This window comes from Anas platyrhynchos, chromosome 1, assembly GCF_047663525.1.
Source record: "Anas platyrhynchos isolate ZD024472 breed Pekin duck chromosome 1, IASCAAS_PekinDuck_T2T, whole genome shotgun sequence".
Lineage (NCBI taxonomy): Eukaryota > Metazoa > Chordata > Aves > Anseriformes > Anatidae > Anas > Anas platyrhynchos.
Genome location: NC_092587.1, coordinates 75,749,718 through 75,771,328, shown reverse-complemented (window position 1 = coordinate 75,771,328; position 21,611 = coordinate 75,749,718). Strand labels below are relative to the sequence as shown.

Below are 21,611 nucleotides of genomic sequence, written 5' to 3'. Positions count from 1 at the left end.
GGTTACTGCATACAGTACAGAGCTTGCTCTTGACTCTTGTTTTTCCAAAGAGCATCTAAGAAACATGAAAGGAACAGAAAAATCCCACTGTTCCTGCAGAAACAACTTGATCCTGGCTACAGCTTCTCTTTGGGGCACCACAGTTCTATCATCCTTTGGCCATACAGAAATCTGGATGTCTGGTTATGTGGTTACAGGCATGTGTGCGACTTGGCAAGTAAGCTGGATCTATCAATAAGAAACCATAAAATCATAAGGAATTAGGATTCCTAAAGGACTGCAGCCTCAAAAAGATCTTTACAAAAGTTTAAAATCGTGGAAGAGTCTTTTAAATATATTTAATAAATACTACAACACACACACAACAGTTGTGAGAAAGTTAACATGTATCTCTCTGTAGTTCCATGGAAAAATCATTAAATTACTTTTAAGCAAAAATCTAGAAGTTAATGAACTTTCATAAATTAAGTATTTTTACTAACACAGCTCAATCTGAATTGCTTGTCTAGATGCTTAATTTATACCATAGAGTAGCTTTTCATTATAGTATGTTTTTTTTAAATGTAAAAACTTCTTAATGCTTTCGAGAGAGAAATCATTTGGGATCTTACACTGAGTTTCAGAATTTTCTCCTTGCTTGTTGGAAATGAAAAAAAGGTTTTGTGTACTTTCTGCTTTGTGTAACAACCAAAGGAATTAAAATATTGGAAAGTGTCAGCAGTTAATAATAATCTGGGTAGTACAAGGTTGCTCAAAACTTTGACAAGATCGAAGTAACTAAAAAGGCACCTTGTAAGCGGCAATAAGATAACTGAATATTCCTAGAGGTACCAAAATGCTCTGAACCATCAAATTTGACTACCCACAGACATGAAAGGAAAATAAATACTGTGCATCACTTCAAAGCGTGCTATAGTGAGTATTTCTGAAGTTTTGAATACCAGCTGAAAAACTTGCATCATTAGGTGCTGCTCTCCTTAGCTTTTCTACTATACAGCAGACTGAAATAAAATACATATGTCATGGAATGGGAATTAATACAAGCCAGAGTGTTTTAAATGCTGGACTTCTTATGCCACTAGAATCACTACTAAATTACAGCTGTACCACAAGAATTTTGGAGTACGCCTCCTCCAGCTTAACCTCCTGCATATGAAGTTGCTGAAATGACTATCAATACTTTGAAGATTTTTAAAGGAATTCATTTGAGTATGAAGATGAATGTCTTCTCTCCTGAGCAGGCACTCTGCAAGTTCTACAGTCTTGTATCCAAGACTATTTTTGAAATAGGATATGGAAAAAAGAAACAATATCCATTGCTGACAGAAGAGATTTCCCCTGATATGGGGAAAAAATAAGATGACATACTTCTTTTGGAAGCAGGCAGAAAGAAAATAGAAAGCAGGTAAAAAGAAAGCATACATCCCCTGAGCTATATTAAAAAAAAAAAAAAAAAAAAAAGAGAATCCCAGAATCTGAAAAACAAATAAAACCACAATTCCCAACATCCTATTCTCCTCCAGAGGAAGTCTAAGAAAAGGAAAAGCAGAAAAGTCAAGATCTAGTATACCAAAAGAAATTTTACTTCAAGGATTACATATGAATGCTTTCTTTACTAGACTAATTCTGGTAATGGGGATCAAGTGGGAAATTATTTACTGAGTGAAAAGGAACAAACCTTCCCATAGGAAGAGGAGCTCAAGGAACAAGGTCAAACCATTACCAAGGTGGAGGGCAAGGGTTTAGTAGAAACACTTAAAAACATCTTACATGGAAACAAAGGCACTTCACATCATGGCTATATTAGTAAGACAGCAAAAAATGGCATAGTTGGCTTTCAGAAGACTACAGGAAGGAGGCCTAGACAATTTTAATTCTTATTTCACTTATCAAAAGCAATCTTTATCAAAAGCAAATATCTGAAGTTGCATCTTATAGCAGTCATTCACTCTTAGCTTTTCAGTGATATAATAATCCTGAGATCTAGTAAAAAAAAAAAAAAAAAGTTACATAATAAAATCTCTCCCTCCTCCTTCTGAGGATTCAATTCTCTTATCTAATGAAATCTTCCTACAGGTACAAGAGTCTTTTTAAGATGGAATTTGAACTCCACTACCTTTCTGCAAAGTGTTCTAAAGTGTGAAAAACACTTCTTGAAAAACAGACACTACCTTTTAAACAAAAGGAAAACGCCGTATCATCCTCCTGCTTGCAAAGTATATAAGGAGTAATAACCCACTTTCTGATTTGTTGCAGAAAGAGGTAAAAAAAAAAAATAATGGGTTAGTAATATATGCAAGGAGCTATTTTGACGGTTTATCCAGACATCACTGGAAGCGATTGAGACTAGCCCTTTTTCCACATCACAGATTCTTCTCTCCTCCTTCTTCCTATTCTTCTTGGAGTGCATCATTAACAAATTATTTGCAACAATTCTGGATGTGTTTTTTTTTCTCCAGTTGTACTTCACTGTTGCCTTTCCCCCTCCCCCCCTTTCTTTTTAAAGACTCAGGAGAAAAAAAAAGTGAGGAACTCCTCTTTCTGCACCTCAGAAGGCCTATAAATGTTATCTTCTCCCCTCAGCTCATCAGCTGAAGGTTCACTCAAATGTCCAACTTCAGTTGTATCTGCAACTGATCTGTATTAAAATATTTTCCTCTCAATTTCCTGACACACAAAATTATATCTGCACTTTACAGATGGAGACCGTGACATGCAGGAAAGACCTCCTCTTACTCTATTTATCAAAAACCTTTAAAACAAAGCAAATCCACGTGTTTGCTAGGAATATTATTCAGGACTATTATACTGCAATCTGATTGGTTTTATATCATAAATTATGTAATTAATCATAAAATGTCTGATTTGCAAGATATTCTCAATCAGCTTTATTTGGCAAATGATTTGTAGAACTTACCCTGTTACATTACAAGACTTACCCTGTTACATTACAAGACTTACCCTGTTACATTACAAGGCATTTTTTAATTTTCACGCACCCTGGAGTCTTTTCTTCTTTGCTGATTTTTTTCACTCTGTACTGTCGAATCTCTCGCACCAATGTATAAAAAGCATCCTCCACTCTCTGCATTGTAAAACACAACTCCTTAAAAACTGCTTTATTATCAATTGACATACTGGAACACCCATAGCAGAGGAAAAAAACACCGAAATTATGAGCTTTACTTGAGGAAAGTATATGGATCTCTAAATGGTCCACAGAAAAGCTGTGTTCATATTACGTCCAGAGATAAATATCAAAGATTCTGTCCATCAGAACAGCACAATGGAATAAAACTCTCAAAGATGTCACAGAATAAGCCACAGGACCTGCCTTCCTAGCTGACAAAATTTCTTTCTTACATAAGATCAGCCTTGCATTTAAGGTACAGTTTAAGATTTAGCCCAGTACCCAACTTCGTCAAGCAAACTTTTTTCTCCTCAATATATTTAAAATGCTGGGTCTGCATATTTGTTGCCTGATAACTACTTTTTAATGCAAGGAACTGAGACATGCCAAAGAATTTACTGCTGAGTAATTACCATGAAATCTATTCTTCGAGACTTTTCTTTTCCTGTGCCAGGTAGCACTAGGACAAAACAAAATAAGAGCAATTTTCTTCCATTTCTTCCAGTGCTGAAAATAACCGAGCTTGTATTTCTGAATCTTTTCACCCATTTTTGTGGGCATGAATGTATTTAGCAGGCACATAACCCTGTTAGATTAGTAACTAGGGGGTACTTGCACACAGTTAGCCAACTATTTTCACTTCTTAGCCAAAGTGAGAACCTGTTACTCTTTGGGCTGGCAAAGCAAGCTTGTTTCTTCTGTTCTTGAAGTACTTGAGTTGCAAAGATCTGTGCCACAAGCTAACAAAGTATAGAAAAATTCTAAATCAGGCATTTTGTAACAGGTTACAAATAAATTCCCCTAAGAATACTAAATTTCATTATTGTTTTTAAAGCTCCTTATAGAGCAAACACAATGCTTCCAGATGTAGGACAGTGAATATTTGAGTCACAGCAAAGTGCTTTTTAAGAAGCATCTGAAGTATATCTATTTCAGAATAACTTTCAAAGTAAATACTTATTGTAATTACAGAGGTTATTTTTCCATGCAGACATAGCAACAAGTTCATTACTGATAATGTTTAAGGGCTTAGTTCACATCCACACAAAAGGCTCAACCACTCTGCTCTTTCTGGGCTACTTCAGCACCTGTCCGGGTAGATAACAACACTACGTACAAACAGCCTGTGATGCTCTGCTGCTTGCATCTTCCTTTGGTTAATGGGAGCTCTTCAGGCATGCCAGAGCAGTGTTTCACTCTCCCTGGTCTCATGCCTTACCTTTCTGCAGCTATGTGTTTATATCACTTAGAGATGCTGAGGACTGAAGAATGGTGTTAGCAAATACAAGATGAAAAGGTACAGCGCCAGCTTCAAGTTGGTGTTAAGGTGTAGCTGTGGCTTTTAAAGGGGATAGTAAATCTTTCATTTGCCTTCCTGTCAGTTTCATCACTTGTCTCCTCAGTCACATCGACTGTTGTTAACTTACTATAAAGGTCAATAATTGGAATAACAGTGGAAGAGACTGAAGATCAAGGAACACAGTACAACCATGTAAGCCCCCAAAACATCAGGATTATCCAAACACAATCCAGGCAGTTTTTCCTTAAGTTCTCTCTCCAACCCATCTTTGTATTATACAACTCGTAACAAATATAATTAACATTTACTGCTGCAGTTACTGGGTCATTTTGCTTGATCTGTACCATCGGTTATCATATTTCAGACTCATTCTTAACGCACAGCTGTTTATCTGAGGGTACGTCTGACCTACAGCCATACCAATTTTTAATATTAAATGGATTTTATTTGAATTCTTGGATTGTATCTGTTATGCTAACAGGACATGTTTTGTATGTTAGACAAATTCCTAAGTTGTCCTATATTTCAGGCCTGAAAGTTCGCAAAATTTAAAAGAGCCATCAAAAACAGAAAAAAAAAAAAAAAAAACCACAAGTAAAGCTCATACTTTCATGTTTTCCTAGAAGACATGGAAACTTATTCCATTAAAAACAGGAAAGAGTAAACATTGATCTGCTGCTATGTGCCAAAGTACAGCCTGTACAAGAATCAACGTTTTTGCAAATTTACTGTTTTGCAGTAGAAATACATAATTTGATTATGGAGCTTACACATGAATAAATCGATAATTCTTCACTTAAAGTTTATTGCCAAATTCCCCATCACCATCAGGAGCTGTGATTTGCTTTAGCAATGCAGAGAGAGGGAGAGAGACAGACAGAGTAAGAGAAGAAATTGCTACTACTGCCACCATCAAGAACAGTCTTATGAACGCTATTGAGAGAAAACTGTATACAAAGAAAGACATTTGCTAATTTCATTATTACAAGGTGACATTTTTAAAGAGCCAGGTGCCAGTTTTAAAAATAAGTCATTTTAACAGCAATTTATTTTAATAGCTCTCAGTATTTTTTCCTTAAATGAACCTGCCTCACACATCTGGAATATAATCAACCAGTCCTTTTAGCTGACATAAATGGAATTAAGAATATCCTTTGGCAAATATTAAAAACACAATAGCAGTTTAGATGTGAACAGCCTGAAGAACCCATGACCTCTAGGACAATGTTGCCCTAGATGCTTTTGACTTAGAAGATAATCTTTCTTTGCAAGTAAGCATATTTTAAAATGAATGTTTGGCTACTTCAATAAGAACCAAAGCATAACCAGGAATTTTCACCTGTTCTGCTTCTATAAATAGTGCTTAAAAGAGATTAATGAAGGTTAACCTTGAACCTCAAAAGCATTCCATTCACCTTTATACACCTTATAAGAGTTGGTATCCTAAAACCAACTATTATACAAACAAAAGTATTCCTGTGGACATGGACAAAGAGAATTATCCTCACTTGCGTAACAGTACACCTGACAAAACTTTGCAGATACAAAGTCAGTTCAGCCAATACATGGCCTGCAAAAACCTACTAGCTCCTGCTACATGAGGTTAAGGCTCTTTTTGTTTTTGCTGTCTATAAATACAATGCCTCAAAGGACTATTTGGAAACTGTTACTGCAACTCAGCCACATGCAGAAGTAACTTTCACTAGTTGGGGTGGTAGCATTTATTTAAAGTTGTGTTATCTTATAAAGGTTAAATACCAGACGTACATCACCACACTCACATAAAATACTGCACAAAATCAGAATTGCAATTACAAATTTAACCACTCGAAAGTTAAGAAACACCAGAATTACAGCTGTCTGTCCTACCTGAACCTTCACCATTGTTATACACATGTACCCCTTTTTTGGCTGCCTCTATTTATGTTGTTAGGTAAACAGCAAAACTGTTTTCCTCAGCATCCTGGAGTAATTCAGCACAGATGTTGGATGCCAAAGTTCTGTTCCAACATTATCAAAAGGTTTTCTTTTTCCTGAGGCCTTGTCCTTGGGAAGGACCGAACTCTTCTGGAAAAGTTTTACCTTACAAACAACTGGCACAAAACAAAAGCTCAAAAAAAAAAAAAATACAATTCAGCCTGCACTGTGAAGTCAACTTATAAATTACCAAAAACAAGATTTTAAAAATGGAAAGTGTTGCACAGCTATACACATAACAGCAGCTTTAAGTGAAACATAATATTGTTAAACAGATACAACAAATCCCTAAAAAATTACAAGTCAGTCCAAGCAAATTGTCTAAATTATCAGTTATTTGTGCATCTTACCAGAGGCATAGGAATAAATGTCTGTAAATGCTGCACCAGTTACACACAGGTTCTCTCCAGACATCACAGCATAAAAACAGCATCTTTGTCATGTAGGTCAACTTAATTAAACACTTCAAAAAGTATATGTTCTCAACAACTAAAGCGTACAGTAACTCCTACATACCTGTTTTTCCTTTGAGTCTAATACTAGTAGGACAGTAGCATATTAAAGGATACCCCCTAATCCCCATCTTCATTGCCAGTCAGAACCAAGTAAAAACAAATACACTAGCTTTCATAACAACTTATTAGTGCACTTCATTTCAGCGTTATTCCGTTTCCTATTTTTGACCTAGTCTATCATTTTTTTAAGATCTTAAATAACAACTGAATTAGTTGGAACAGATGTGAGATTTTGCCTGAGCATGAAACGCTTTCATTTTTAAAGATATGCCTTGGCAATCAAAACAGAGTAGACTGACAACTCCTTTGCATTTCTGCCTCTCTTACTTCCCTAGAAAGCCCCTCTGGTTTTAACTCCAGCAAAGGTGGGGTGCAGAGAAGACCTAAAGCAGCTACGCAGCAGGGAGCCCTTCAGCAGTGCATTAGTACCTACATTTGTGTGATGGCAGATATAGGAAAGGAGGAGAAAAAAGGTTCCTACTGCTGAATAATGATGTCAGGCCTTCTGCACATTCCAGGAGTTATTGGACCATCAACTACACTTGTTCATAGACAGACGTTCTGCATGTAGCCAAAGAGTATCAGATTTTTATTTTTATTTTTTATGACAAGGGCTGAATTCTGCCCAATAAAAATATAGTCCACAGACCACATCCAGCTCACAATATGGCTTGACCCTCTCCCCCAATTTAAAGAGTTACTTTTGAAGAAGTGGTTTTGAAGTGGTGTTATGAACATCACTATGAAAGAACCAGCAAACATACATAATGATTCAACTTTTAGAATGCAACATTCTCAGCAGAGACTAGTATGTTTCTTCACTTTAAAATCTGAGACCTTTAGGGACCCCTTATCTGCAGAGGGTGTAAAGCTTGACTTTGAAAAACAAAGGCCAGCCAGACCCCTTCTATTATATTTCAATTGGCATTACCAAAAACACAAAGTCACAGATTAGATTAGAAGACAAATTGTAGCAGTAACAGTTCATATGAGACATTTTTTGTCCTGTGAAACAAGTACAAACCTCTGGCAGACCTCTTAAAAGACGTATCTGGATGAAAGAAAAAAAGCTGATAGTACTTCAGGTAAAAGAAGACTAGAAGAGTGGACAGGTGTGTTGACTTTTGAGCATGCAGTTTTGTATTAGGCTAGGCATGGCAGGATGCTTGTAGGAGTAATCTGCAGTTTGTGGGTGAGGGAACCTTCTTCGAAGATACACCCAATTTCATTAAAACTGTGTAGGAGTATTTCCTAAACAATGTCTGACACTTTATACAGCAGGCAGAACGAATTAAGATCTATATGTTAGTATAGAATTTGTATTTCAAACCTCAAATGTAATTTCAGAGTTCTTCCTTTTTATCCTAGCATCTCAATGAGAGCCACTAATGCAGGAGCTTCCAAACACTAATTATTCAGACCACTTATACGCCACACTCTTCAAAACACTCTTATGGCCTCATTTATTGTCAGCCACTGAAGTTCTGTAGTTGTTTTCCTTATCCTACCTGACAGAGGTTTACAGGCTCTCTTATTGCCAGAAGTTAGAATCCCTTTGATTCCTCAGTGAAGTTTTACTTATCAGCCCAGGTTTCAACTTGTCAGAAACTTGGGTGGGTGTAGCAAATTTGCACTAATGAAATATTCATTTCTTTTATCCAAAAACAACTTGCATACTGTCCATGATGAAGTTCTGCCAAATGATGCAGCAGTTACACAGCATTACTTGAATTGCAGCATTCTGCCATTATTTGCCTTTTTCTGCTACACCTACTTCCCAATCCATAGCTTGCATGCAACACTTCTGATTATGCAGAGTACAAGTTATTTGGCCGCTCAGGCCTGGTAAAATTCTGTAGTGAGAGCCTTTACTCTGACAAAAAGAAAAATCAAAATCAACTTTTTTTTTTTAAGAATACATTCTCAGGCACAGAAAACAGTTTCACCTATAGCTTCCAGCTTATCTTCTCCCAAATATACCACCGTGACATATACCACCATGTGTTCCAGATGAGTGACAGAACACTGAGAGGGCCCTAGTGCTGCCTCTTCCACCTATAGCAGTGGAGTACGATAAACAAGTGTTTGCTCTAAAAATGTCAGGAGTACAAGTTTACATCAGCAATTAATCCTGTAGAACCACATTATGGTTTGGTTTGGAAGGGACCTTTAAAGATCATCTGGCTCCAACCCCCCTGCCATGGGCAGGGACACCTCCCACTACACCAGGCCACCCAAAGCCCCATCCAGCCTGGCCTTGAACACTTGCAGGGATGGGGCATCCACAGCTTCTCTGGGCAGCCTGTGCCAGTGCCTCACCACCCTCCAAGTGAAGGATAGCAAGAAACTCACTGCTAGTATCTAATCTAAATGACCTGTAATTTCAAAGATGACTTATGGTCAATTGCTTGGCTATAAAATAGGTTTATCAAGTATGATCCACTAATGCTAAATCAATACCTGAAAGAAAAATTATGTTGGTTACTAATTAAGCATACAAACAACTCGTCTTCTAGCCTTATGTTAAAAATTCTGCAACTGTCTGACAGTGGAGTGCAATAGCATTGAGGGTCTCATTCTTTAAGTTTGTGCTACTGAAGCAAATCACACATTAATAAACTACCAGTTGTCAGTGAGATGACAGAAAAGACACCACAAGAATTTCTACTCTGCAGAAAAACATCCATTGATATGACCAAACAACTGTCAATACCCAGAATGATTAACTTTATGATAATTAAGATGGCAGTTCCATACTTTTATCTGGTAAGTTTTGAGCTTTACCTGTCTTGTTTTTGCTGATGTTTCAATGAAAGGAATTCCGTAACTTCTTGCTAAATCCTGAGCTTGTTTTGTATCTACTGTTCTGGAAGGCAAATCACATTTGTTTCCTACTAGCACCATGGGGACATCTTCAGAGTCTTTAACTCTTTTTATTTGTTCCCTAAAGAAAAAGACAGATTTAATAGATATTAATAGTTTATACAGTAGATTTAAAACCACTGAAACAAAATGAAAATAACGTATTCCAATGTCATCAGTTATATTGATCTACCACACATACACTATAAAAAAAACGCCAAAAAGTAAATTGACCAATCCTATCACCATCAAGTATATTACCCTATTTTAAAAAAGCTGACATTTTTCAGTAAGTTTATCCATCAACAATGCTCATAAGGCTGAACTGCCACAGCTTCTGACATCATTACACAAGAATTCCTTCCTCTTCTACAGCCATAGGAGGCCCTTTTGTAGAATCACAGAATGGTTTGAGTTGGAAGGGATCCTAAAGACCACCTGCTTCCAACCCCCCTGCCATGAGCAGCGACACCTTCCACCCAACCAAAGCCCCATCCAGCCTGTCCTTGAACACCTCTAGGGACAGGGCATCCACAGCTTCTCTGGGCAACCTCTGCCAGTGCCTTGCTACCCTTTGAGTAAAGAATTTCTTCTTTGTATCTAATACAAATCCACTCTCTTTCAGTTTAAAGCCATTACTCCTTGTCATATTACTACACACCCTGACAAAGAGTCCCTCCCCAGCTTTCCTGGAGTCCCCTTTTAGGTACTAGAAGTCACTATAAGGACTTCATAACAGCCTGATTAGATGAGGAAGAGTTTAGTGTTGTTTTTTTTGTTGTTTCTTTGTTTTCTGAAACCAAGAGATATTTTGTATTTGTCATCCCTGCTGTAAGAACTCTTAAGTGTTTCATTTTTTAAGTCACGAGTACCAATACATTCTTTAATTACAACATTTTATATTTAATGACATTTACACAAAAGCTGGCTAACCCAATTTAAATTTAGAAAAGGAACTGTCCTGGAGCAGAAAGCCCACAGTACGCTCCTAATCGCACAGTTGCTCCAGAAAGATAAGCCAGTAGTAAACTATTTTTGTGGCTAGGAATCTACCAGTTCAGCTACTCAAATCAACACACAACAGAGTCAAATGAGCTGAGCTGCAAGCATACAAGAGAAATTGAAGCTGTATGATCAGGACAGTTACAGCTCCTGACTTTGATTACTTTGAACTGTCATTGTATCCCACCTTAAATGAAGAGCAGCAACTGCTACCTGGTACAAGCTGAAGTTGCATGTTTTTGGAAGCAAATGTTGAGTTTATGCTTATTACTTACATAGATTTGTCAGCACTTAAATATCTAACCAGGAACAGCTTAATATTTGTTTGGGATTGACCATAAATTGAAGCTGCTAAACTCAGTGATCTTTAGCGGGATTTGCATTGCCTTCTAACAGAAGGTAAGTAGAATTCAGTAATATTAAATATTAATTAAATATTAATATTATTTAATATTTAATATTAATTAAAATTCAGTATAACGTTAACCTACAAAATTACAAGTGGTACGGTAATCACCAGGAGAGACTGGCTTCTATTTCCACTTTACTGTAGCTGATGTCAAGAAAGCACGAGTTGAAATTTTATCTAAGTCAGCCATCACCCTGGAACTGAGATTTCATAAGTATCTCTTTCTAAAGGTGTTAGAGCTCACATCTTACACTAGCAACACTGCACAGATATTTTTGTTCCCTTCCCCCCAAAGAACAAAGGCTAACAATTTATATTATCGCCTATGAAGTTTCAACTGTGTAAGTTTTCCCATCTTAACACACAATTTTATTTATGGAATGAGCAATTTACCTTTAGATAATTTTTCACTATAATAAATAAGATCCACTGAGGCAGAAACATTAAGTCACATTAATTTGTAACAGAAGAGCTTTTAGATATGTTGTCTGCTTAACTCCCAAATGAAGCAGCAGACTTTCAGATTACCCGAAATTACAGACCTATAAATGCATACATAAATTGAAGCGTTGCTAACTTGTGTATTTCCCTTTAAATGCTGTTTCACAAGAGATCAATTGTTATGCAGGGTAAGAACAAACAACCTATCCACCTAATACAAGAGTTAGTCAATTATCTTTCTATATACACACCTATAATGGTGAATATCTTCAAAAGATTTTGTATTGTTTATAGCAAATACACACAGGAAACCTTCTCCTGTTCTCATGTATTGGTCCCTCATTGCACTATATTCTTCTTGACCTGCTGTATCAAGAATATCCAAGAGACAGGTTTCCCCATCGATTACTACTTGCTTCCTGTAGGAATCCTAAAGAAGAGAAAAAACATAAGCCTTGGTTAAGTACAAACAAGCAAGATTTTGAGCACCCATAGCTCAAAAAAAAAAAAAAAAAATCTAAAATTGCTTACTAGTATTTGAGCATAACTGAAAACACTTAAGAGTTAAAATCCAAATTTAAAGATGTGCAAATGACACAAAAAAACATTGGTAGCCCGTATTTATACTAACACAGTAATCCAGAGAAGGAAAGAGCACTTAGAGGACATGTTCTGATCTGTATTCTGCATCTTCAGCAAGTAACCCTGCATGTGTGTGCATGTGTACATATACAGAGGACAGTTCTTATTCCCCACAAAGGGACACAAAGTACAAATTGGACCCAGATCAAAAGCCTCTCCCTTTGTTAATATAAGAATTGAAGAAACCCCTAACAATGATTTTTAAAAGTTTAAGTTTACTTAATTTACCAACAAAGAGTAAAACTTGACTTTATTCTATGGATGTTTATGAAAGCACTGTGCCACAACGTACAACAAAATTAAAAGGGTTCACAAGTAAGAGAACTATTCCAAGAAAGTATGCCTCTGAAAAAGAAATTATGTATAAAAACCCTCCAGTGTTTGGGACAGGAAATCTGTTTTGTACTCCTAAGCAGGTACATACAATAATAGTTATTAAATTATCCAAGTTCACTAGATATAACTGAAGTTCAATCTTCTCAGCCAAGACAGACCAACACAAAGCACAAAGTCAGATAAAAGCCCTGATGGATTAAGAGAACAAACATTGGAACAAATTATTTCAACTCTATCAATTCAAAGTTTTTAGGTCACTGATTCAAATAGCTGAAATCTGTACAAAGTCTCAAACAGCTGAATGTTAATGCATATTTATGGGCTTTTGGGTGCTAGGTTTCTGTTGAGTACATAGTTTTAGCTGTAACAAGAAGATGAACATTACTTTTCCATACAAATCTGAATTTGCTGTAAGTACCTACATATTCTAAATAAAACCATGTCAATAAGCTTTAACAATGTCACTGAGTAGTGTCATGCATTATTCTCAGTAAACTGTACTTGTAACACCTTTCGTCTTGACACCTATAAAAGGTGTCAAGACAAAACCATGGCATTACCTTTCCGATCCTTTAGGTAGAGCTTCACATAATATTGCTTCTGTTCTTATTATATAAACAGGATCTTTTTAAAACTCTGCAAAAGTGAGCCTAAGCTACTGAGAAGCAAGTTAAAATTGCAATTATAACTAACTTGAAGATTAATTCAAAGTGATCTTGCTTCCTTTGTATGCATTTTAACGCACTATACATCTATTTCTACACACTTTGTCAATTTGGTGGGGTTTTTTGTTTGTTTTTTTAAATAAGTTTCTGTTCTTTCTTGTTGCTCATCCTACAAACAGGTAGTTGTATAGAATGAAAATCTTGAAGTAAACAGACTCTCTACTCTCCTATTTATCTTTAGCCTGGCCATTCAGCAATATCAGATAGAACAATATTGACCACTTAGCCTTTAAGATAAAAGATAAAATCCAAAATCATGTTGGATTTTATTTCACAAAAGTGCAAACTCAGTGTTCGTAGTAAATACTAGGTAATTTTAGAAAAACATAAGCAATGTTTACACATTGATGCAGATGAGACAAATACACAAGCTCCACTAAGTTTTAAAATAAGGTTAATGTTCCATGTCAATGCTTAAAGGAGAAGAATAAGAAAACCTACACATCTCTATTCCAATTTACTTAAATTCAACAAGACATCACCCACATCCTATGATTAACTTTATCACAGTTAGTGACATACTAGTAGAACTTCTTGCATTATACTAGGCATGTTTAAAAAGCCTATTTTCACCCCTTAAAATTTGACTACTACTTAAAAAATACAAAAAACATTTCTTGGAAAGCCTGTATTACTCCTTTGTACCTTATCACTTCAGAGGAAAAGAAACTCACCACAAACGAGTCCTAAACAAAAACTTTACGTAACTTTCATCAGAGAAAATAATTTTTTAAAAATTCTTCCTGCAGTAAATGTTAGCTTTATTATGTCATGCTAGGAACAGTAGCAAAGATGCACCAGCATAAAGCGCAACATAGGTACAAAAGCAAGGAATGCCTTAAGACATTCGTTTTGCTCAGTTCTGGAAGGAAAAGTTTGTCACTAACTAGAAAGACCTGAGATGAAAGGAAAAGACAAAGGATGCGGGAGAGAGGACTCAAGTTTGAGATTTTCTTAGTTACTGAAAAAAATACACGTTTTGCTTTTTCGGTAGTTTTTGGTTTCCTCTCTGCCAAGAAGCCAAACATTGAATCACATTTGTAGGGAAGAAAACTGAACCACCACGTTAATAGCTCAGGTTACTGAGACCCCAACATCACTGCAGTGAACACCAGCCTACACATATTACAGATAAAATTTAAATGTTACCATGCTGTGAAAGTTATCAAGTCCAGCAAAAAACGAACACAGTACGTACTGAAAAGCTCAGCGTCAGTTATGCCACTATGGTACTTGTAATACTCTTACTTCAAAATGCAATAGCAGAACCCAGCACGGCCAGATTCCCCTTTAACAATGAAAGACCCCTTCTTGTGAATTTTTAAAAACTCTGTAGCTTCACTACACACTGGAAGATATTGCAATAAAGAAACACCTAATTTAAGACTATCAAGTAAAACCAAAATGCAAACTAGAAATGAATCTCAGAGTAGTACATGACCCCAAATATGAATTTGCCATTTTTCCCAGTATGCAGACACTACCTACATCAAAAAGTTTTAATTTAATTAATCACATAGCCTGCTGTTGTTGGCCTTTCAAGCCATAAAAATCACACAAATTATGCAAAAGGAGCAATAATTCCATCTGTTCACAACTAGCACTGATAGCAAAATATGATAGGAGGTCTCAGCTATGCACTACATATGGAATTTATCTGAAAAAATCTACTGCTTAATAAATCCCATCTCTGAGAATAACTTGTTTTAAGAATCCACTATATCAATGATTTAATATTAGAATATCACAGCTACTAAGACTAAGCTATTACTAAATGTTGGTGGAAGTTTCACAGGTGCGCAGGTTATTTAAGAACATAGAACATACAGACTTAAATATCAGTATTTCTAAATCACTCAAGGGATTTTGCTAATCCGATTTAAAAAAAAAAAAAAAAAAGCCCTTGTCAGCCAACTAGGAAGGCTGTTCTTTCTCTAAGACATTTAAAATATGACCCACAGGTTAGTACTAAATATGCTGCTGCAGTGAAAATAACTATTGAAAAAAATTTTAAAAAGTCATCAACAAGATACTGCAATTAAAGTCTTAACAAATCTCGACCAGTAGAGGGCATTAGTCCAACTGCTCTGCGTGTTAGGCCAGATTTCCAAGGGATAGCAGACACAGTCTTAGAAAAAAACACTTGAAATTGTTTGGCTATAAACATGTGTTTGGACATCCATTTCAAGTGATATGAAATTGCGATAAACATATAAAGCATGCATTTCTGAGAAATGGTAGCCAATCAAATATGCACTCATTTTTAATTCTTTCCCCCCTCATCACCTGGTCAGACAGAAATCTATAGAATCTAAATTCTATATTTATACCCAAACAGGTCATGAGATTTGAAGCTTCCCAAGCTTCAGTTATTGATTCACTCATTCTAATCCACTGAAAAGAGCAACAATATTACAGAATATATCAGTGGTTAAGTAACCATTTTTTTTTTCTCTCCTCTTCAGCTGCACTGTCTTAGCAATACAGGAATTTTGGAAGTGTTGAATTTCACCTTGTTAATCATGAAAAATTTAAAATCACTATATAACCACACAGGTAAAGAGTCAGCTGTATATAACAAACACAGCTCTTTTCTCTGTTTTCTCCAAAATACTTACTTAGCTTGATTATTTGCCTGGAAGGAAAAGTTAGTATTTTGGTAACAGCTACACGCCAATAAAAGGAACAGTAGTAAGTGAAAAATAATAGTTGTGACACTACCAAATCACCTTATTAGTTACTTGTCAAAACAACTTTAGCCTTGTTTCCTTATACTGCATGAAAAGACAGCCTCTATGGCTATTGTTCTTTAATCAACCCCTATCACCACAACTGCATCTGTACGGGAAGCACAACCTGACAACCCCTCTCAACAGAATGGGATTCTGCCCTGGTGAGGACTGAAGCATTTATACCCCATTACAAGCCCATTCGCTGGAACCCATTTGTCACCCCGAATGACAGACCACCCCTGTTACAACAGTACTGTTTCTTCCCTAGAAGCTTAACTATGTGATTATTCTACAGTGCTGTAAGCAAACCAGGTGATTTACCACGTGAGTAGGAACATCCAGTCTCCACTTTCAAGGTCTCAGGATTTACAAGACAAAAATGGTAACTAGCGCTCAGACAACCTGTAGGAGTTACAGAAGACCAACACCGTTGCATGCAACAGGTTGTTGACACAGGTAACATACATTAAGCTGTTTCTTTCTTTCAGAAGATATTGATTATGGACCACAGCATTACAGTCATCCTGCCCATTACTAAGCAAGAACCACTGTTCTCAGATTTTATGTCCTTTCTACAAGGGCTGTCTTTTGCTGTGTTTTAATTGTATTGTCTTACAATAAAAATTATTTGGCATGTCTCAAAATACTCAGCTTGTTGATTAGCAAAAATCCATCAAGTGATTTAGGGATACTGACATTTAAGTTTTTGTGTTCCTAAACTGTTTACACAGGTCTGTCCTTATATGACATTTTCTATTACAGAACCTCCACGGTACTTTTTGTGGTGTTTAAATACACTTCTAACCTAGGAAGCCCAGATGATTACGAGCATGTATTACAAACACCAACAAGTTCCTTCTGCAAGCCCATTTTGCCTGTTCCTCTCAAGGAGATGTGTGTACCCTGTTTTTTAAGCATGTTTTGAGTTGTCATTGTTTTTGTTTTCAGCTTTCACATCTTCATAATTGGAAGGGCTGCCTTCCTAGTGCTAGTCATTCTTCCTTTCTCCTTTCCACAGTCTTCAACAAGCATACATGAGGTTACTCGGCCATTTAGCAGACAGACAAAACACACGTGAACATTAAGAGAATCCTAAACTTGAGCCAACACATCATTCTTTGGGGAATATTACCTCAGGTCTGTACATCACTAAAGACAGCCTCCTGCCATCTCAGGGCACTGGCTCCTTTCACTCACATCCACCTGAAAATGACTACATAGCCATTTTCCAAGTCATCATTTTAAGCCCAGATTTAAACCTTTGTGATTCCTTGAAGTGAGCTTGGAAGTGCTCCGTTGTATAAACATACAAATGAAGTCATAAGCTAAAGAGCTTCAGTGCTGGGAACATAAAAATCTTGGGTAAATTATAGTGTCATTTCTCTTTTTATACAGTCTGAGGTTATTAAATCCAATGATCCACAGGAGATTTCAGACAACACAAGTATTTTTCTTATATTTATAAGCCAAGGCTTGCCTGCTCATTAAAAACCTTTAAAATACTGTAACTTTTAAAGCTTAGATATAATTTTAGATTTTGAAGGCCTACGCCACGTATTCCAAAGAATTCACTATAGCAGCTACTTTACACCTTTTTCTAGACACACAGAAACACACGTTGACCTGTTAAAAAAAAAAAAAAGAAATAGGGTTCCAAATTTTTGCCTCATTCAGCATAGCATCCCAGAATACATCGTTCACCATGTGAAACAGATCACAATGATAAGAGCTGAGAAAGCTTGACATGTGCATGTCAGAAGTAAAATTGCTTCTTACACATGACTTTCCTTTTTGATGTTAAGAGACGGATGCAAAGCCAAAGTTTTAGGAGGCATTTTCAAATGACTTTGGGGAATACTTTCTTACTAAGATCCTAAAAACTTGCATTCAAGCTGTCCAACAAAACATGGCAACTAATGCCATACTTTAGTTGATCAAAATTGTGATTGTTTTAACTCTATCTGTCGTCTCACAGTCAGACCAAGAATTACAGTGATTTGCTCGTACTGGTGTGCTGCAGACCTTTACTTTTGAGCCCTTTTAATACAAAGTCTTGCTCTATGATGTTTGTTTTTTTTGTGGTAAGCATCCAAATGCAAGCAACTACCATTACCGCTGATAATCCCTCATCACAAGAAGCACAAGATGAAGTTGTTTACCTCTATTGTAGGGTCATATTCATCCACAAAGTGATTCTGAATTAGCTGTATTGTCAAGGCACTCTTGCCTACACCACCAGCTCCAACGACAACAAGCTTATATTCTGTCATTTTTTAGCAGACCTGATGACAAAGAAACCAACGTTAAGCAGGAGAGAGTCAGGCTCCAACTAACAAGGATGCTGTCAGCGCGTTTTCATTCACTGCCGCGTTCCTCTACTAGCACCGGAAAGCGATCCCCTCCCGGAAAGGCAGGACAAAAAGGAACGAGGGAAAAAAAAAAAAAAAAAAAAAAAAAAAAGCCATTTCCCAGCCAAAATCACACCTCTGGAGCGCGGCGCGGGGCTGCGTGCACCGACCGCGAAGAGGCTGAAACTCAAGGGGCCGGAACGCACCAATGCAGGCAGCACCCCGCGAACAGGACAGAGCAGGGCAGACCCTCCCCACTGCCTGCTCCCCAAGTTCCCGGGAGGCCGCCCGGCTTTCCCCGGGGCCGGGACTGCCCCCCCGAGCCGAGGAAGAGCCCCAGGGTCGCGACCCTTCCCCGGCCCCTCCTGGCCCCGGCCCCGGCCCCGCACCTCCCGGGGCCCGGCCCCGCGCCCGCCCCGCCCCGGCTCCCCTCAGCGCCCGGCCGGGGCCGCGGCCGCCCCGGCCAAACTTTCCGTGCCGGCCGGCGGCCGGGCTTTACATTGAATAGAAAGAAGGGGAGAAGGGGGGCGAGGGAGGGAAGGGTTGACTCAGCACAAGGGCGCCGGGCTCCCGGAGGGCGTTGGCCACCTGTCCCGCCGCCCCCTGCCGCCGGCGACGGCTCCGGCTGAGGGCAGCCAGCAGCGCGGCCGCTGCCCCCGGTACGGGGCGGCGAGGCGAGGCGAGGCGAGGCGAGGCGAGGGGCGCCCGGCTGCAGGCAGCCGCTTCCCCTTCGGAGGGGACGAGGGAGGGAGGGAGGGAGAGCGAGCGAGGGGTGCGGGAGGAGGGCGGCTACCTGCGTGGCGCTGCGCTGCGCCGAGCCGAGCCGCGGGGCGACGCCGGCGTCTCCGTGCCTGTCTTCGTGCCTGCCTGCCTGCCTCGGAGGCCGCCCCGGCGCGGCGGGCGCTGCGCCTCGCTGCCCGTCCCGGTGCGAAATGGCGGGGGACGGGGAGGGCCGGGGCTGCTGAGGGAGCCGAGCGCCGAGCGGGCGGGCGGCCGGATGGAGGCAGGGAGGGAGGGCGGCGATCGATGCGCTCCGCGCTCCCCGGGCCCGCCCCTCGCCGCGGCCGCGATGAGGGAAGGGGAGGGAGGGCGGCGGGGCGGGGGAGGGTGGTTCTGCTGCGGCGCTGCCCGCAGGGGGTCTCCTCGCCGCCCCCACACGCCGCCACCGGCGGGCAGAAAGAGGCTGAAAGGAGCCTTAGACGCCCCGGCACGGCTTCGCCCTGAGGGGGAGACGTCGGCTGCTCGGCCGGGGAGCGCGGGGGAAGCTGGCTCGGTGCACATAAGAAAGCGTTTTTATCCCTAGCCGGTCACAAAAATGTCAAACGGGCCTGGCTGAATCGCCGTGGAGCTTAGGCGCCCGTTAACCTTTCGCTAATCTCAACATAAAATGTGAGACTTTGTTGGTAGCTGCCAGGGTGCTCTGTACAAAAGTTAATAAACAGAGCTGATGGTTTGGAAGCATGCTAACAATTGCACGATGAAGCCTGTTTTCTTACTAAAAGGCCAGAAGTGTAATTGAACTGTAATTGCAAAGATCCAGCGTGCAGGTCCTTTACACGCCCGTGCTGCACCCAAAGAGGTGAGATTTTTTGAAAAGTGTCGCCAGGTCCCAGATAGTGCAGCTTGTTCCTAATGAAGGTTTTTCTGAGGGTAGCTGCGCTGATGGCAACCGGCTTACACCAGGGATTAATTTGTGCGATTTTGCTTTCCCTCTTGAAATTGGAAGGTCAAAAATAAACATGTCGTGCCTACACATCTGGTGATCAAGGGTTTTAATTTAAGAGGCTGGAGCTTTGTTCTCCGCAACTGCGTGTGACAAAACTTTCAGCCTCTTTCATTCCCAGTGTGAATCTAAGGCACTCTGACTCTGGGCCATACCCATCTGAGCAGCAAAGGCATTAACCCTTTGGGACTAAGCCATCTAATTTACAAAATGTGTCCTGTGATTAATTTGTGTAAATAAGCCAAAGACCCCGTGCCGCTGTTCAATCCTACTCCCTCACGTGGAAGGTGTTATGACTTGGGCAGAAAACAAACACATCTTTGAGCTGTTGTGTGGAAAATCCTGTCGCTTCAGACAGAGCCTGGAAAAGATCAGACGAGCTGCTCTCCTTGTGTTCTTGAAACCAGTCTTTTCTGCCACCGAAACCGGTGACAAAAGTCCTATGGGAGCCTGTGTAAGGATTCTTACAGCACACTTCTATGCAGTGGGAGGGTATATATTGTCATGAAATGCGGGGAAAATGAAGTGGGGAAGTACCTTACGATTCCCATTTCTCCTCTCCCAGTGACTTAAGTTTAGCAACCTGGTAATTTTTTGTGTTAAATGTCTGTACTAGATTGTTTCTCAACAGCCTCAATTAAAAATACTCACAAAAATACATCTGACAGAGCAACAGATAAGATCATCTCACAAATCAGAGTTAAAACTGTGTGATTCGGTATGCTTATTAAGTAGGCTATCTCGCCTGAGCAGATGTAAAACCCGAAAGAAAAACCTGCTTTCAAAGAACAAGTAGCCTGGTGGTAAAACCACAAGCTTGGGATGTGGGAAACCCACATTCCTGTCTGTGGTGTGAAAGAGGCAAAGAAAGGATTTGAATGCAGATGTTCAGTGACTGAGGTAAATGCCCTGATCAGCTCTTTTAGGACAGCAGGATCTCACTTTCATATTTTGCCCCCCCTAGGAAAACTATGTGAGTGTTGTGGTTCTTCCTAATGCAGTGGGAAAATGACTGTGTCACAGGAAAACTTGCCCAGTCCTGCACATAATGCTGATGTTCCACAAACAACTTTGATGGTTTGTTCTCATCTACAGAGCTTTGTATGGGGAGAAGCTGTTCATCTTTAAACCCACACAGTCACAGCTGGGATCAGAAGAGTATCCGGAGAGAGCCTCCACTGTGGAAACTTCAGGCCCCGATGACAGCTTGAATCTCCGTGTCTCCATATGATGATCTCAATGAAACGTGCAAACAATCATTGTACATGTAGTTGGAAGGCAAAATGAATTGTTGGGATTCTGGAAAAGCAGGATGCAAAGCTTCATTTGTTGTTGTTGTGCACATATTTGTTTATAAATGTCCAAGTCCAAACTTATTGTTTGCTTTAATTAATTTTAGAAATACCTTCTCAGGCTTTTGGATGAAGTGGTTTGAAAACAACCTGAAATAAATGAACTGAGCAAAAATA

At 39.2% G+C, this 21,611-nt stretch overlaps 1 protein-coding gene and 1 long non-coding RNA gene across 5 annotated transcripts in view; one reads left to right on the top strand and one right to left on the bottom strand.

The window, feature by feature from the left end:
• The window catches only part of KRAS (KRAS proto-oncogene, GTPase), a 26,132-nt gene extending 6,781 nt beyond the window's left edge, over positions 1-19,351 (bottom strand). The window contains exons 1-6 of one of the 4 annotated variants that reach the window (XM_027450007.3): positions 19,213-19,351; positions 18,231-18,353; positions 11,888-12,066; positions 9,707-9,866; positions 2,970-3,085; position 2,918 (exon numbers count right to left, since the gene is read on the bottom strand). In XM_027450007.3, coding sequence (XP_027305808.1) covers position 2,918; positions 2,970-3,085; positions 9,707-9,866; positions 11,888-12,066; positions 18,231-18,341 — 567 coding nt within the window. In that variant the 5' untranslated portion in view covers positions 18,342-18,353; positions 19,213-19,351. Of the gene's footprint in view, positions 1-2,917; positions 2,919-2,961; positions 3,086-9,706; positions 9,867-11,887; positions 12,067-18,230; positions 18,354-19,212 lie in introns of all 4 variants that reach the window. The other 3 variants (XM_027450004.3, XM_027450006.3, XM_027450005.3) reach the window with 3 other exon arrangements.
• Positions 19,204-21,611, top strand: LOC106018182 (uncharacterized). The gene is made up of 2 exons (XR_005259955.2): positions 19,204-19,344; positions 21,238-21,611. It is a non-coding gene; the product is annotated as an uncharacterized lncRNA (long non-coding RNA).